Source organism: Orcinus orca, chromosome 15 (assembly GCF_937001465.1).
Source record: "Orcinus orca chromosome 15, mOrcOrc1.1, whole genome shotgun sequence".
Lineage (NCBI taxonomy): Eukaryota > Metazoa > Chordata > Mammalia > Artiodactyla > Delphinidae > Orcinus > Orcinus orca.
In genome coordinates this window covers 80970479-80987021 of record NC_064573.1, presented here as the reverse complement: position 1 = coordinate 80987021, position 16543 = coordinate 80970479, and the positions used below count along the sequence as shown (strand labels likewise).

Below are 16543 nucleotides of genomic sequence, written 5' to 3'. Positions count from 1 at the left end.
TTCCATGACATTTCTCATTAGTCATAGGCAGAAAGCCTTCTCTGTGAAATTCACTAACATTTAAGACAAGGCACATAACTACAATTTTAAACAGAATTTCCATCTGCTGAGGTCATGAAGAACTTTTACTGAAGACTGACTCACTATGAAGTAACAAGACCAATTTTCCCAGGTAGCTTGTGGAATCAACCTGTTCACTTTACAGAGACTACCTGTTCAGAGAGAAGAGACCACATTCCAAGCAGAAGCTTCTATGTACCTTTGCAGCACACAGCTCACATGACCTTCCCCACACTGAGGCTGATAGTACCATTAGTGAAAGTGCTTTCAAGTGCTAAAATTTCAACCTATGCCCTGAAATATGTGCATATCCTTTGATCTAGCAATTCCACTGTGAGGATTTATCATAAGAAAATAATGTGTTAGCTATTTGATAGCCACTAAAATTGTGTGAGAGAAATATATCTGAAAATGAAAGATAATTTAAGTGAAACAAGTGACTATTTTGCCAGAAAAATGGCAAAATAGAAAAATGAGCAGTTTACCAAGAAATAAATGTAAATGGTCTGTAAATATATTTCTAAAAAATGATCACTGCACTAGTGTAGGAAACATGGTCACTCTCATTTCACAGTGGTAAGAGAGTAGAACTAAATAACCTTTCTAAAGGACAATATTGCCCTGAAATATGTGCATATCCTTTGATCTAGCAATTCTACTGTGAGGATTTATCATAAGAAAATAATTAGAGATGCAAACAAGACTTAAGTACAAAAACACTGCATAAGATCACAAAGAACTGGTAACAACCTCAACATCTAAAATTAAGGGACTGGGGACCTCCCTCGTGGCACGGTGGTTAAGAATCCGCCTGCCAATGCAGGGGACACGGGTTAAAGCCCTGGTCCGGGAAGATCCCACATGCCGCGGAGTAACTAAGCCCGTGCACCACAACTACTGAGCCTGCGCTCTACAGCCTGTGAGCCACAATTACTGAGACTGCCTGCCACAACTACTGAAACCCGCGTGCCTAGAGCCCACGCTCCACAACAAGAGAAGCCCGCACACCACAACGAAGAGTAGCCCCCGCTCGCCGCAACTAGAGAAAGCCCGTGTGCAGCAACGAAGACCCAATGCAGCCAAAAATAAATAAATTAAATAAATAAATTTAAAATAATAAAATTGGGCTTCCCTGGTGGCGCAGTGGTTGAGAGTCCACCTGCCGATGCAGGGGACACGGATTCGTGCCCCGGTCCGGGAAGATTCCCACATGCCGTGGGAATCTCAGCTCAGCGGCCATGGGCCCATGAGCCATGGCCGCTGAGCCTGCACGTCCGGAGCCTGTGCTCCGCAACGGGAGAGGCCACAACAGTGAGAGGCCCGTGTACCGCATTAAAAAAAAAAAAAAAAAGGCAAAAAGAAACAAAATAAACAGGTTGTGGAACCAGCTGTGTTAAATCCCAGTGCTCTATGATTTTCTAGCCACATGACATGACCGTGGGCAAACCACTTATTCTCTCTAGGCCTCAGTTTCTTCCTAACAAAATGAGGAACAAAAATGCCTACAAATCTACCTCACTGAAGCTATTGTGAGCACACAGTAGATTCAATTCCTGTTGTTATTATTCTATGGGCAAAGAAAAAAAGTCAGGGAGTATAATCACTAAAAAATTAACAGTTTTCTTAGTGGATTATAGGTAATTTAATTTTTGTTATTAATTTTTCCTTAGTGAAAATGTGTAACTTAATTTAAAAACACTTAAATATAATCATTTGTGTCACTGTAATGTTCAGAAATTCTGTTTCCTTGTTATCTACAGTATATGCATGTGTATAAACTTGACACTTTAATGCTAAGCTATCTAGTCCCTACCTATTAATTGTCAAAGAAAAGAAAAACATGGGTATTGTAACTAACTGGCCATGCTGTCAGAGAACCTACTCCATAGCTTATATTAGAGCTAAAATCACCAATTACCCTTCCTTCCTAACTCAACGCACAGAAACTCCAATCATTTACGTCATTAATAGAATCACCACACAAAAGATCTTCTGAAAGCTGATGGAATTAATTTAACTGAGAACAATAAAATGACAGATGAGTAGCACAGCCTTGAAAACTGTGCTGCAGGAAGGACTCACATTGACTCATTATTACTCACTGACAAATCCAGGCTATCATTTTGCTACCCTTGTGGCAGTAACCCACTGCGTTAGAATCAAAATGGTCCTCGTGAGTGACAGACAGAGCTTTAATATGCAAAGCAGCACCAACGAAGGGAAGCTCAGCCTTACAGAATCATCTGGGCTCATACTGTGTAAACTCCTCTGCCTCTTCAAATTACTGATGCGTACAGCGGCTCAGGCCCTGGTAGCCTAATACTGGGAGAAGAGCTCACCATTCTTACGTGTTTGGAGAGGAACAAACTGGCAAAGAAGAAAAGAGTGCTAAGAACAACAGTGTTGAATGTTCTGACGACTGAGCAATCCAGACAGGTCCCTGAGCAAATCCCTCATGCTAACATGGAAGTATTTTTATCACCTGGCCCTTATTCTGTAAACTACCACTAAGCCTTTTGTGCAGCAAAGAAAGAAAGGGATAGCCTTACTGGGATTAACCCCTCAAATTCTTAAGATATGTTGGCTTCATAAGACCTAAATCCACTTAAGGGTTTCTGAGGAAATAATATGTCAACAATTAGCCTGTGATGCCAACCCAGATCTAAAAGCAGCTAGAAATTCTCAAGAAATAAGTGGTTACAGCTATCAGCTTGCCCTTTATATTGGAATTATGTTATAGGCTTTTTAGCAATGGCAGAATTTTTAAAAAAAGGATCACCTAATCTTATAAAATTATTACTTGCAATTATAGCTGAGGTTCAGTAAAACTCAGCAGCCTGTCTTTGCCAAAATATGCTTGAGTTTTTGTTACAAATACCTTAGAGATGTATAGATAAGGTAAGAGAGAAGTGTATATGTGTCAAACATGGTAACGAAGGATTATTTCAACGTGTTTTTTAGGAGAAAGAGGTAGTCATAATATTCAGTGCAAGAAAAACTCTTATATGTCCTTAAATTTATTTTATTAAGCTCTCCCAGTTACATGAAGGTGAATAGGGGAAAAAGTAGGAACAAGGAAGAAATACAGCAAAAAACAAAGCTTTCAAAGTACAAAATCAGGATAGGTGTTACAGGTTTTAACAGGTTATTCCAAGTCACAGTAATTTAGTAAATGCACTGTGGGGTGCAGGGTGGGGTGGTGTTGGCAGAAGACTCAGGCCCTTGGTATCCCTGTCTACAGGTTCTTTTGTTAGATGGCACCCTGCAATGTTCTCTTTTCCCTCAACATGTTTCTGAGTATTGCAAGAAGCTTTAAGTCATTGCTTTTCATAAAAAAGATTTATCCAGTTAACATATGAAATAAGGGGTCAGAGGTTAAGTGGTTTGCCCAAAGTCATACGGCAAGTTTACAGAGATGAAATAGAATCTAGGATGTTTCACGGTATCAGGCAAGCTCAAGATTGCATGCCCAAAACAGCAAATTAAGACAAACCAGTATATTGAAACTTCTAGACAAGCTTTCTCTTCAGTTAGAAGGAGAACAAGCTAGTTAATCACAGCACAGAGAAGACAGAAGATGGTAGCATGATGAAAAGTACCCCTTCTTGCAAAGGTTTTAAATTGAAGGCAAAATTCTACAACATGGAGATCTCTGTTAACATTGAACATTGAGGGCTGATTTTAAATGTGCATGGTGATTGGGAGGGAGGCCTTCTAGTAACCAGAAAGATGCTGGCAGTTAGCAGAAACTTAATAACACCCTTTCTGAGAGCCTGCTTAGAAGGCTTGGGTAAGTTCCCAAGAAACCACTTAACAAACAAATGTAGAAGCTTAGCCAAAGGATGCTCCATTAGCATACCAGAAAACAAACACTGGGTATTTGTAAATTTTCTAATACAAGATTAACAGGGATCTACACAGACTAAATGTTAACTGCTAGTAGCTGGGGAGCCAATTTGCAACCTGAACTCCTCACAGGTAATCAACTGAGTTTTACATGCTGGACCTATCCCCTCTTTTCCTCCCTGGGAGAGAATCACTATCCCAATTATACAACCACTTGCTTTTCTTTCTTCTTTTATCATATTTTAGAATCCCTAAACAATACAGTTTTACTTGTTTATGTTTCTGAATTTGAAATATATGGAATCAGACTGTTAGGTGATATTCTGCAATGTCCTCTTTTCCCTCAACAACATGTTCCTGAGTACTGCATGCAACCTTAACTCGTTCCTTTTCAAAATGCGTTTTTCTACTATAAATGGGCTTTTAGGTTGTTCCCAGTTTTCTGCTATTATAAATAATGTTACTATGAACATTCTTGTACCTATGTTTTGATACACAGATGTGCAAGAGTTTCTCTAGTCTAGGGTAGAGACCCAGAAGTGGAACTTTATTCTGTAATTCTAAATTGTTTTCCAAAGTGGTTGTATCTATTTCAAGCAGTATTATGTATTCTGGTGTTGCCCACAGCTTCTCCATCAAATTGCTTAATAGGAAGAGCCTCAGAAAAAGAGCTGGGCTGGTAAGTGATTTTCTTGGTTTTTTTGTTAACCATCTCCTGGGCTTCTTTAGAGAGGAAAACGCATAGGATATCTACTTACCAAGCAAAGGTACTTTATTTTGCAGCAACTCACAGTAGCTTGTGGTGAGGATTCCAATGGGATTACTTGGGACGAACCGTCCTTCTTTTACTAACCGTTCACATGTCCGCATTAAAGTCCCTGAGAACTGAGACGGATCAACTCCATAGTCTCTCCATCCTCCTACACCATCTGCGACCCCTAAAAAAAGAAATTTACATTCAAAGGATATTCTTACCAACGTCTCAGGAACTCTTACCCCCGTTTTCCTAATACTAATTTTACTACATACTAGTACATCTATTTACCCTGAAATTCAGAATAAAAAGTGCTCAGGTTTAATGTATTAAACACTAATACTCCTAAGCCACATTCTCTACTTAGAATCTGATCTTTCATATACTGATGAATAAACACGTGAGCTACCACAGGGTGGCATTGCCTCTCAGCCAAGAGTTCGATTTCAGCAGGATTTTCATCTTTGTACAGAAGTATTTGTGTCATTAATCTCTGTTGTATTTTATAGGAATGAAAATGGATTTTTTTTAAAAAGTGCTGATGCTAGTGAGAATACAACTGAGCCAGAGCTGTCCATCATTAAGAATACCAAAAGCAGCAAACTTTTAACTTCAAATATTGGTCAATAACTGTGAAAGAGAGAACAAGATTAAGAATACATCCCACCCCCTTTCCTCCTCCCTCTGAGACAACCTCTATCCTGTACAGGGCCGCACTGCCCAGTATAACAGCCACTACCACACGTGGCTAGCAGGCACTAGAAATGGGGCTGATGCAAACTGAGAAGTGCTCTAAGTATAAAACACACACTGGATTTTTGAAAACTTGTTAACATGAAAAAAAGGGTAAAATAGCTCATTAATTTTTATACTAATTACATGTTGAACTAATATTTTGGATATAATGTGCTAAAGAGAATACATTATTAAAATTAATGTGACCTGTTTCTTTTTATTTTTAATTAATGTGAATATTAGGAAATTTAAAATGACATGTGTGGCTCACATTATATTTCTATTAAACAGCACTGGTATAGAGATTTTTCACGGGTCCATAGAGCTGCTGATGAGTTCACAGTCTGCCTAAGACTCCTTTATCGAGAGGAAACCAGTGCTCAAGAAAAATTAGACATCAAAGTCAACACCATACCATCTCCTATTCAATCCCTTGCAACACCAAGCTAGTTGTTCAACATTAAAATCAATTTCTAAATTCAACAGTCTACTAAATTCAAAAACTGTGAGGTTGTTTATTTGAAATTCAAACTAAAATGTCAGATATATACATTATTAAAATTTTAAGTGACCACAAATGAAGCTTTCTGGAATGACAACTATAGTTGTTTTCAAAATAAAAGATCCGTGAACAAATGGGAGAGTTAAGCTTTTTACTTCATACTGTTCTGTATTATTAAAATTTTATTTTTATAATGAGCATGTATTGATTTTATGATAAAAATATTAATTAGGGAATTTATAATTTTTAAGGCTATCTGAGCATGAAACATCCTCCCCACATACACATTTACATTTTTTCTTCCAGTTTTATTGAGATATAATTGACCTACAGCACTGTAAAAGTTTAAGGTGTACAGCATAATGATTTGACTTACATACATCATGAAGTGATACCACAGTAAGTTTAGTGAACATCTATCATCTCATGTAGACACAAAATTAAATAGAAAAATATTTTTTTCCTTGTGATGAGAACTCTTAGGATTTGCTCTCAACAACTTTCATATATAACACACAGCAGTGTTAATTACATTTATCATGTTATACATTACATTCCTAGTACTTATTTATCTTATAACTGGAAGTTTGTTTCTTTTGACTGCCTTCATCTAATTCCCTTCCCATATTCCTGCCTCTGGTAACCACAAACCTGATTTCTTTTTCTATGAGTTTGTTTTTAAGTATAATTGACCTATATTTACATTTTTTGTACATTCAACTTTCACACACACTTCAAAGAGCATATTTGGTGCAAAAGTAGGAAAGTGCTTACATGTATCCCTGAAAAACTGGCTTAACATGAAATTAACACATTAAACTATTTTTCTGGTGATGGCACTTATCAAGCAGAAATGGAAAACATCCTGAAAAAATAATAAGAAACAGAATTGGAAGACAGTAAAGAGGTTGACAAATAACTTATCACTATTGGAGAAGCAACTTTCCTCACCTTTTGTGACCAACCAATGGGCAAAATTTCCCTTTTTTTTTTGGCCATGCTGCGTGCATGCGGCATGTGGGATCTTAGTTCCCGGACCAGGGACTGAACCCATGCCCCCTGCAGTGGAAGCTCAGAGTCTTAACCACTGGACCGCCAGGGAAGTCCCAAGGCAAAATTTCACTTTAGGGCAATTCCAAATTAGTTGGTTAGATGATATGATGTCTGCGATTTGTTTCAAAATATTGGGGGGGGGGTGACAAAAGAGTAGATGAAACAAGACTGGCCATGAATGGATAACTGAAGTTGAATAATGAGAGGTACATTCATCCCTCTACCTTGATGTATATTTGAAATTTTCCATTATATAAAATTTAAATAGTAATAATGATAAGAAGAAAGATCCTTCTGCCTGCTGTGTGGAGAGCAAAAGCAGAAAAGGGAATAAATCAGGAGACTGTCTCAGTAGCCCAGTTGTGAAATGGTGGCAGTGCAGTTAGAGTACAGGGATTTGGGATCCAGTGAAACACAAAGACTCACAGGTACACTGAATGGGGTACAGTGAGGGTGGGGGAAAGAGAAGCATCAGGGATGACTGAGGTCTACCCTCCCAGGAAGAGTATCATTTTTTGGTGCTTTTCAAGCAGCTGTAAGGATATCTAGAAATTCTTACAAAAATTTAAGGTAGTTCAATAGGAACTTCTTTTGAGGAATTCTTACATCACCAGGGATAAGATTTTACCATGATTTAAATGCAACAATTTGTGTTAAAAACACAGAATGCAATTATAGTCCTTGCAACTCCATCTGATGAATCATTCATTCTTCTCAAACTACTGTTTGCTTGAGGGAAGAATTTCTTAACCAGTTTCTGATCTAAGAGCCACAATTAACTTTAAATACAAACTGGTTTCATCTACAAATGCCCTTCATAAGAAAACCATTAAAACCTGAGATAATGTTGAGAGTTGATCCCGGCACTCACTAAATAATCTGTCAGCAGGTTATAGAGTCTGACCTGGCACAGCCCTTCAACATTAATCAGATTTCTCCCAGAATAGAGGTAACCTTTCAGGCACCTGTTTGCTCTTATATGGGAAAAAGAACACAGGCAAAACTCCATTGGCCAAGACTCTTTAGGGGGAAAAAGAGATTCAAAAAGCATATAAACTTTTCAATAAAGCTGTGTGAAAAAAGTCTTAGTATACATACATAATTTACTTACAAAGAACAAGTTATATAACAGGAAGAGTTATATTTGGGATTAGAACCAGGCTAAAACCAGAATAACCTACATTTGAAACCTAGTTTAATTCATATTAGGCAGTTATTTCTATAAGAAAATGAATATTTCCTCTCTTGCATAAGCAAAAGCTTCAATCCACAGTGGAACCGTGGAACTGATCCAGATATAAAGGGAAATTTCATTCAGAGGTAAAGAAAACAACTGTTAAAGGAGAGATTGCTTCAGATCTTGAAGATATCAAACAACAATGGATAAGAATATCCCTAAGAACAAATGGAGGCTACAGTGAATACTAGGAAACAGAAGCTGAGGAAGACATATCCTGCCTCCGGGAAGCTCACCTTCTAGTGGGCAGCGAGACTACTCACTCATGGGATCTAGACAAACGGCTCTCACAAATGCTGCTACAGAAGAGTCAAGAGCAAGTGGTTAATGCTTATGGGGCACTGCGAGAATGGAGCAAGCTTTCACTAGGAAGTGGCATTCAGATCTGGCCCTGGAAGGTAAGTCAGATTTCCTCAGGCAGGGAAGAGTAATTAAAGGAAAAGAATGGCAAATTAGGTGTGGGTGGGGCTTGGGTGAGTGGGGAGAAGTTGAAATACGCAGGGCAGGGGCTGAAGCTGTGGGGTGCCCAAAATTGCAGTCCAAGAACTTTAAGCTTTATGCTATAGACCTGTGTTGTCCAATACAGGAGCCACTACCCACATGTGGCTATTCAGTTTGAAATGTGGCTAGCATGGATTGAGATGTGCTGTTAAATGTAAAATACACTCTGGATTCCAAAAACGTAGTACCCCCGAGATTGTAAAATGTCTTAGTTTCATGTTGAACATACATTTTAGATATACTGGGTTAAATAAATATGTTAATTGAAATTAACACCATCTGTTTCATTTTACTTTTTTAAATGTGGCTACTAGAAAATTTAAGATTACATATATAGTTTACAGTATATTTCTACTGAAGAGCACTGCTCTAGACAATAAAAAGTCACAAGGTTTCTGGGTACAAGTGATATAATCCAATCTATATTTTAGAAAAAATCCTGACAGCAGTGGACAGAACGGGTTCAGAGAGGTAAGAGGTCAGGCATCAGCTGCAAGATTTTAGGTTAGAGGTAATGAGAAAAGTAGAATAGACAACCACTGGAAATACAAAGGACATAAAGACAAGACAGCTCTCCATCAATACATTTTATATCAATAGGTTTCTGGATTTCAGGAATGAATATTGATTAGATGATTCCCCAGTTAGGAGGGGGTGAAAATGCCTTTAGAAGATACTGACTTCTGTCTCAGGTATGCTGAGTTTCAGGCACCGGTAGGGCATTTTTGTGGAAATGTTCTGTATGAAGTCAGGAACTAAGAGTCTGCACTGGGGAAGGCAATCAGGGCCAGTTCTTTGACAAAGGTCCAGTACTGACACCACAGAATGGACCGGATGCTCAGGGAGTATAGAGTAAAAGGTTTAAGGACTTAAGGGGGATCTTATCTTAGGAACGAGAATTCCTGGCCAAACAGCTCACTTGCGATTTGCATCTTACTTCAGGCATCAAATTACAAACACAGATATAACTGATTAAGTTTAGGAAACAGCCAAGTAATCCAATTTGTCAGAATGATATAATTTCTTTAGCGGTAAAGACAGGTGAAGTTGAAAAGGTGGACTGAACTGGAAAGGCTTTGAATGCCAAGATAAAGAGTTTGCACCAATATAGAAGCTATTTCATTTAACTCACTGTAATCACCTTATGTCTCCATTAATAACATTCTGTCAGCGCACGTCTAGCTTAAGTGTTCCCTTTGACCTAAAATCCAATTAAAACCATTATTAGATTAAGATAATGGTTACATATCTGAAATAGCTGAGCAAAAAGCTGAGAAGAGACTATAGGGCACAGAAAATTCCTTTAGTTGTACCATTTACAACTGAAAATGTCAAGTTTTATGAAGTGGGAAATAGCCAACTAGAAAATATTTATATTTATGATTTTTATAAAATATTTTGCTAGGTTTTCTGTAGATTGCTTTTCTAAAGTAAAGAGAGAAGGAGAAAGAGTAATTCTGGTGTTATCTCCCATCATTTAAATATATTTTTTTATAGGAAGAAAATTCTTAAAGTAACAATTTTCATTTTTCTGATTAATACTTTTTTGTCTTTGCCTTAGTTATAATCATATAAAAACAAAACTTTGATGTACTTGAAAAAAATCACTTAGCTTGTTATTAATGCAGAATTTTACTTAACAGCTTTATTCTAACCAGAAAATTCAAGGAAAAAAGATTTGGTAAGTAAGCTGAAATTGTGGAAGCTTAAAAATCCTCCTTCCAACTGCATTTGGCCACCTAACTGTGTAGCTGGCAAAAGGCTCACCTTGAAAAAGATTTTGAACTAAGCGATCATCAGCCTGAGTCTCTCCATCATTATCCATTATCAGCCATCAGCATGAGGCTGCCGTTCTTCTTAAACTCTTCTTACTACACTCATCTTCAGATTGACATGCAATTAGTTACAAGACATTTTCCAGAAGAAAGTGATACCCAAAAAATAAATACTAAATTTCAATTTTAATATAAGCATCAGTGAAGAAAAATAGGTAATTTGATTTTATCCAATAGCTCTGGCAGAATTTCAAATACTAAGTAGTACCCAAAGGTAATATAGAGCTTTATTCCTTGCATCTTTGATGATCTCGAGGCATTTTACATTGAGCCTCGTACTCTCCCTAATGAAGTAAGATGGTTCTACAGGGATTGTTTTTCCATCAGTGAAACACATCTCCTATCTACTAGGATGGGTACCTGATAGTGAACTGAAACTCCAGAGGAGAAATTGAGTAAGAATCTGGCTGGATCACAAGAGTTGAATAATAAAAGCAGCAGGAGACCCTCTGTACTCAAGGGATAAGGATATCTGGTTTTACACTTTCTGCAGCGAGCACTCATCTGACAGGGAACTGGTTAGGCAGTATCTATTGCAGTGCTACAGCCGGCTTCTTTTCAGATGCCAAGGCTCTTCTTCAAATACTATAGCCTAGTGGTCTCAAAGCCAACCTTATTTGTCTAGGGGCATCACAACATGAAGCATTATAACTAGAGAAAAATGAGATCAGAGTATAAACTCAATTTCTATCAAATGGAACAGATCACACTTGTATCAACAATTCTGAAGCCTCAACTATTTGGGCATTAAAAACACTCCCCTGTGATTCAGGACTGTGAAATCCTTCTGCAAACAATTATCCCAAAGGGAACAAAAAGAAGGATTACTGGAAAAATGTATTCAAAAGTTGATTTATTCAGAAAAGTACAATTTGCTTTGATTAACACTCCTTTCAGTTCTCTAGAGGTGAAATTATATAGATTATCACGTTCTTCCTGCTTTAACAAGTGATATATTCCCTTTGCAAGAAGTTTCCCCAAAATAACCACTACGCATTAGTCCCAATGAAACCTGCATCTTCTAATTCTCCAGATACCAAGTCTACGTCAAGAACTCAAGATCTTGGGCTTCCCTGGTGGTGCAGTGGTTCGGAATCCGCCTGCCGATGCGGGGGACATGGGTTCGAGCCCTGGTCCAGGAAGATCCCACATGCCACAGAGCAACAAAGCCCATGCGCCACAACTGCTGAGCCTGCGCTCTAGAGCCTGTGAGCCACAACTACTGAAGCCTGCGTGCCTAGAGCCCGTGCTCTGCAACAAGAGAAGCCACCGCAATGAGAAGCCCACCCACCGCAATGAAGAGTAGTCCCCACTCACCGCAACTAGGGAAAGCCCGTGCACAGCAACAAAGACACAATGCAGCCAAAAATAAATAAATAAAATAAACATTAAAAAAAGAACTCAAGATCTCTAAGCAGAACAGCTAACTCAAAGCTGAGGCAATAAAGCTGAAAGGATGGAAGGAAGAAAGGTTCAACCCTATGACAAAATGTATAAAAAGGGACACTTATAAGCAAAACTCAAATCCTGCTCAAGAAATAGTACTGTCCAGGGCTTCCCTGGTGGTGCAGTGGTTAAGAATCCGCCTGCCAATACAGGGGACATGGGTTCAAGCCCTGGCCCGGGAAGATCCCACATGCCGCAGAGCAACTAAGCCCGTGAGCCACAACTACTGAGCCTGCGCTCTAGAGCCCACACGCCACAACTACTGAGCCCACGTGCTGCAACTACCAAAGCCCATGCGCCTAGAGCCCGTGCTCCGCAACAAGAGAAGCCACTGCAATGAGAAGCCCATGAGCCAAAACGAAGAGCAGCCCCCGCTCACCGCAACTACAGAAAGCCGGCGTGCAGCAACGAAGACTCAACGCATCCAAAAATAAATAAATAAAAGAAATAGTACTGTCCAGGACAGTTAATAAAACTCAAATACGGACTCAAAGCAGGAATAAATGTTCTATTTTATGTTTTAGAATTCTAAACAAAATAACTATTCCTTTCTAGCTTAGTAAACCTGAAACTACTTAATAATTAATCAAATTAAAATGCACACACATACATATACACATTTAAACCCATTGTCCAGAATATTTCATTAATTAGAGACGGTAATCTCCAGACTACTCTGGGTGGTAGAAGACGATTAGGAAATGATAGTGTGAAGGCAAAGAAACTCAAAGTCAACCTTTTTAAAAGAAAAATGGTCTTCCTCTAACTTCCTCTAGCTCTTCTGTTTAAATACCAAATATTTAATGTGGAATGATATGTTTTGACTTAACTGTGGCTGAGGACCTTGGGTATCTTATAAAGTTGAAGGTTAAGTCACAGATAAAGGTCACTTCACTCCTTTCTGAGCTGCAACAGTATCTTCCTCAAATGCTAAATGCTGTCAGCAATGCTTTCTAGACAGGAGGAAGCAACAGACAAATCATCTGGGGGGCTCACACTTATTTTAAGATATGAACAGTAGAGACAGGGACCTTAGTGTGTTACAGAATTAAGGCCTTCTATTAAATCTGAGGCTTCTGTTAGTTTTTAGATATTAGAAAATGTTACACAATGCCTAATAATTTAACGTTTAAATAAGAAAGTAACAGCAATTAAAGTCCAGCTATCTGATGTGTGTCTACTTGTACTGGCCCTGTAGGCTAAGAGAAAATTTTTCCTTCTATTTATAAGATTAGATCTAGAATTTCGGTCTTAAAGGTTAATCTAATATTTACAACAATTAAGCCATATACCCTGACCTAACCCTAAAGAGGATACTATTTTACCCCCTGCTTTCTCCAGCCCTCTATAAAAATAAGAGCTGCTTTTTACTAAAACACCACCCTCTGGGAGAGGTCGAGTCACATGCAACCCTGGCACAAACGCTTTTTTAAAAAAAGTGAGAACATAATTCTTTTCAATAAGCCTGCCAAGTTAAGGTCTTCCCTGGTGGCACAGTGGTTGAGAATCCGCCTGCCAATGCAGGGGACATGGGTTCTATCCCTGGTCCGGGAAGATCCCACATGCCACGGAGCAACTAAGCCCGTGCGCCACAACTACTGATCCTGTGCTCTAGAGCCTGTGAGCCACACTACTGAGCCCACGCGCCTAGAGCCTGTGCTCCGCAACGAGAAGCCACCGCAATGAGAAGCCCGCGCGCCGCAACGAAGAGTAGCCCCCACTCACTGCAACTAGAGAAAGCCCGCGTGCAGCAATGAAGACCCAACACAGCCAAAAATAAATAAATTTTAAAAATAAAAAAGCTTGCCAAGAACTGACCCTTAATTTCTGAAAATTAATTATATTTCCCCTATATATTGTTCAACTAAGTAATGACCTTTGAGGGGGTAGAACGAGTAATCATCTTTTTTTTTTTTTAAGATTTATTTATTTATTTGGCTGAGTTGGGTCTTTGTTGCTGTGTGCCGGCTTTCTCTAGATGCGGCAATGGGGGCTACTCTTCGTTGTGGTGCGTGGGCTTCTCATTGCGGTGGCTTCTCTTGTTGCGGAGCACGGGTTCTAGGCGCGCCGGCTTCAGCAGTTGTGGCATGCAGGCTCAGTAGTTGTGGCTTGCGGGCCCTAGAGCACAGGCTCAGTAGTTGTGGCCCACAGGCTTAGTTTCTTCGCGGCATGTGGGATCTTCCCGGACCAGGTCTCAAACCCGGGTCGCCTGCGTTGGCAGGCGTATTCTTAACCACTGCGCCACCAGGGAAGTCCTTTTCTTCTTTTTATTTTCCATACTTCCCCATTTTTCCAGTAATGAGTACATGTTGCCTTTATGGGAGAGATGATAAACTATATGAATTCAGTTAAGAATTGCATTTTACACTTACATTCAATATTAAAGTTAGTCAACACATTTTATTGAACATCTCCTATATGCAAGACATGTGGTGAAAGGGAGCCAAAGGGATTTACATACAATAAAAGATTTCCAGCCCAGAGGAACTTAAAATCAAGTGGTAGTGCAGGGAATTGGAGCAGCTTAAGATAAATGGCTATAATAAAACAAAATAAACATGTACCACTAAAGCCAAAAGCAAGGAAGATCAGATTACATCTAGCTAAAGGAATTAGAAAAGCATTCATGGAGAAGTGTCTGATTTGAGCCTGGAAGGATGAAAATACCGAGTTGTGGGGGAGGAGGAGGCTGAGGAGAGAGGCATTTGGGGCAGTTCCCTGCGATTTCGACTAATATGGATAAAGTACAAGTAATAAAGGCGGAGGTTACAGCTCTAAGAGCAGAGAAACCTCACCTCTAGGTAAATGCCTATCACACCCCTGCCACAAACCACTCACCAGCAATTAGCCAAAACAATGCACTGCAGGAGTTAAGGTATTTAGGAGGTCCCCCAGAAGCAAAGGGCTGGCCTGAGGCCACCAAAGTTCCTGTGGCCTACTGACTAGTTCAACAGGCTCGCTAATACTGCTTTAATTAAGGGGCTTTGCTCAATTATTAGCCTAGGAATAGTTATAACTAAATAGTACTCAGACCCAGCAAAGACCCAGTAAAACGAAGTTTTAAATGATCATTTCTGACTTAAAAGGCAGTGTACACACACTGGGCAAGGCTTTGGAGTCAGATCTGGGTTCAAATTCCAGCTCCAGGATTAGGATGAGGTGTACTAAAGGTGTCTTGGGTAGCTCTCTGAGCCTCATTATGTTCACCTGTAAATGGGAATAAAATCATGAACATCACAGTGCTGGTGTGAGGAACACGGATAATGGTGTTAAAGAGTGCCTCGTCACAGTGCTCAGCTCACGGCCAACATGCAATAAATGAGAGTTATGTCTCTCTTAAGGCCAGGGCTTCCCTGGTGGCACAGTGGTTAAGAATCTACCTGCCAATGCAAGGGACACTGGTTCGAGCCGTGGTCTGGGAAGATCCCACATGCCATGGAGCAACTAAGCTTGTGTGCCACAACTACTGAGCCCACGTGCCACAATTACTGAAGCCTGTGTGCCTAGAGCCCATGCGCTGCAACGAGAGAAGCCACCACAATAAGCCCCTGCACTGCAATGAAGAGTAGACCCCGCCTGCCGCAACTAGAGAAAGCCTGCACGCAGCAACGAAGACCCAATGCAGCCAAAGATAAATTAAAAAAAAAAAAGGCCAAATAACAGTATATAGACCGGTCTGCCCTGTAGCAATCAGAAAAAAAGTCTTTGATCAGTGTTGGCTGCAAGCTCTACAAACACTGGTCTACGGTCACAATCAAAAGACAATTCCCACTCATATATAATGTTTAAAAGATGAGGGCTTCCCTGGTGGCGCAGTGGTTGAGAGTCTGCCTGCCAATGCAGGGGTCACGGGTTCGTGCCCCGGTCCGGGAAGATCCCACATGCCGCGGAGCGGCTGGGCACGTGAGCCATGGCCGCTGAGCCTGCGCGTCCAGAGTCTGCGCTCCGCAACGGGAGAGGCCGCAACAGTGAGAGGCCCACGTACAAAAAAAAAAAAAAAGATGAGTGGTCCACTCAGCTTTTCTGGTCACACATCCACCACCATTCAATATTCCATTAAACATTTAAACAGCAACATTTTCAAGCACTAAGGGACAAATCTATATTTGTCTCCAAAAAAATAAACGAAGAAAAAAAGATTCATCTACACCTTGAAAAAATAAATTATTTTCCAGAACTGACTGAAGTAACCTTATTTAACAAATACCTCTTAAGTGCCTGCTGCCTACTGTGTGCCAGGGTTCAGACTTAGAAATTTCTCATTTTAAATGGGAAATCTTATAATGACAACCAACACAGAAATGCTAGTGGGCCTAACCCTCTCCCTAGGTCACTACAATAACAGCAGCGCCTGTATCATGACTTTCCTGTCTCCTTTCTCCCACTCCGTAATGTGATCCCCTTCAGGGCTGAATCTTTTTCATGCTGGTAACGTCTTTCATTCTGGAGTGTTAGTCTGGTTCCTGGCACAACAGTTCTCAATTCTTGCTGCACATTGAGATTACCTGTGGAACCCAAGCCCTACCTCCTGAGCCAGTGTGCCCAGGGTAGGCCTGGGCCTTGTAACAAAGCAT

At 39.9% G+C, this 16543-nt stretch overlaps 1 protein-coding gene across 2 annotated transcripts in view; it reads right to left on the bottom strand.

The window, feature by feature from the left end:
- PPTC7 (protein phosphatase targeting COQ7) overlaps window positions 1–16543 on the bottom strand; it is a 39202-nt gene that overhangs the window by 10619 nt on the left and 12040 nt on the right. For both annotated transcript variants that reach the window (XM_033440960.2, XM_004276734.3), the window contains exon 2: window positions 4665–4844. In XM_033440960.2, the coding sequence (XP_033296851.1) occupies window positions 4665–4844 (180 nt within the window). The remainder of the gene's footprint in view (window positions 1–4664; window positions 4845–16543) is intronic.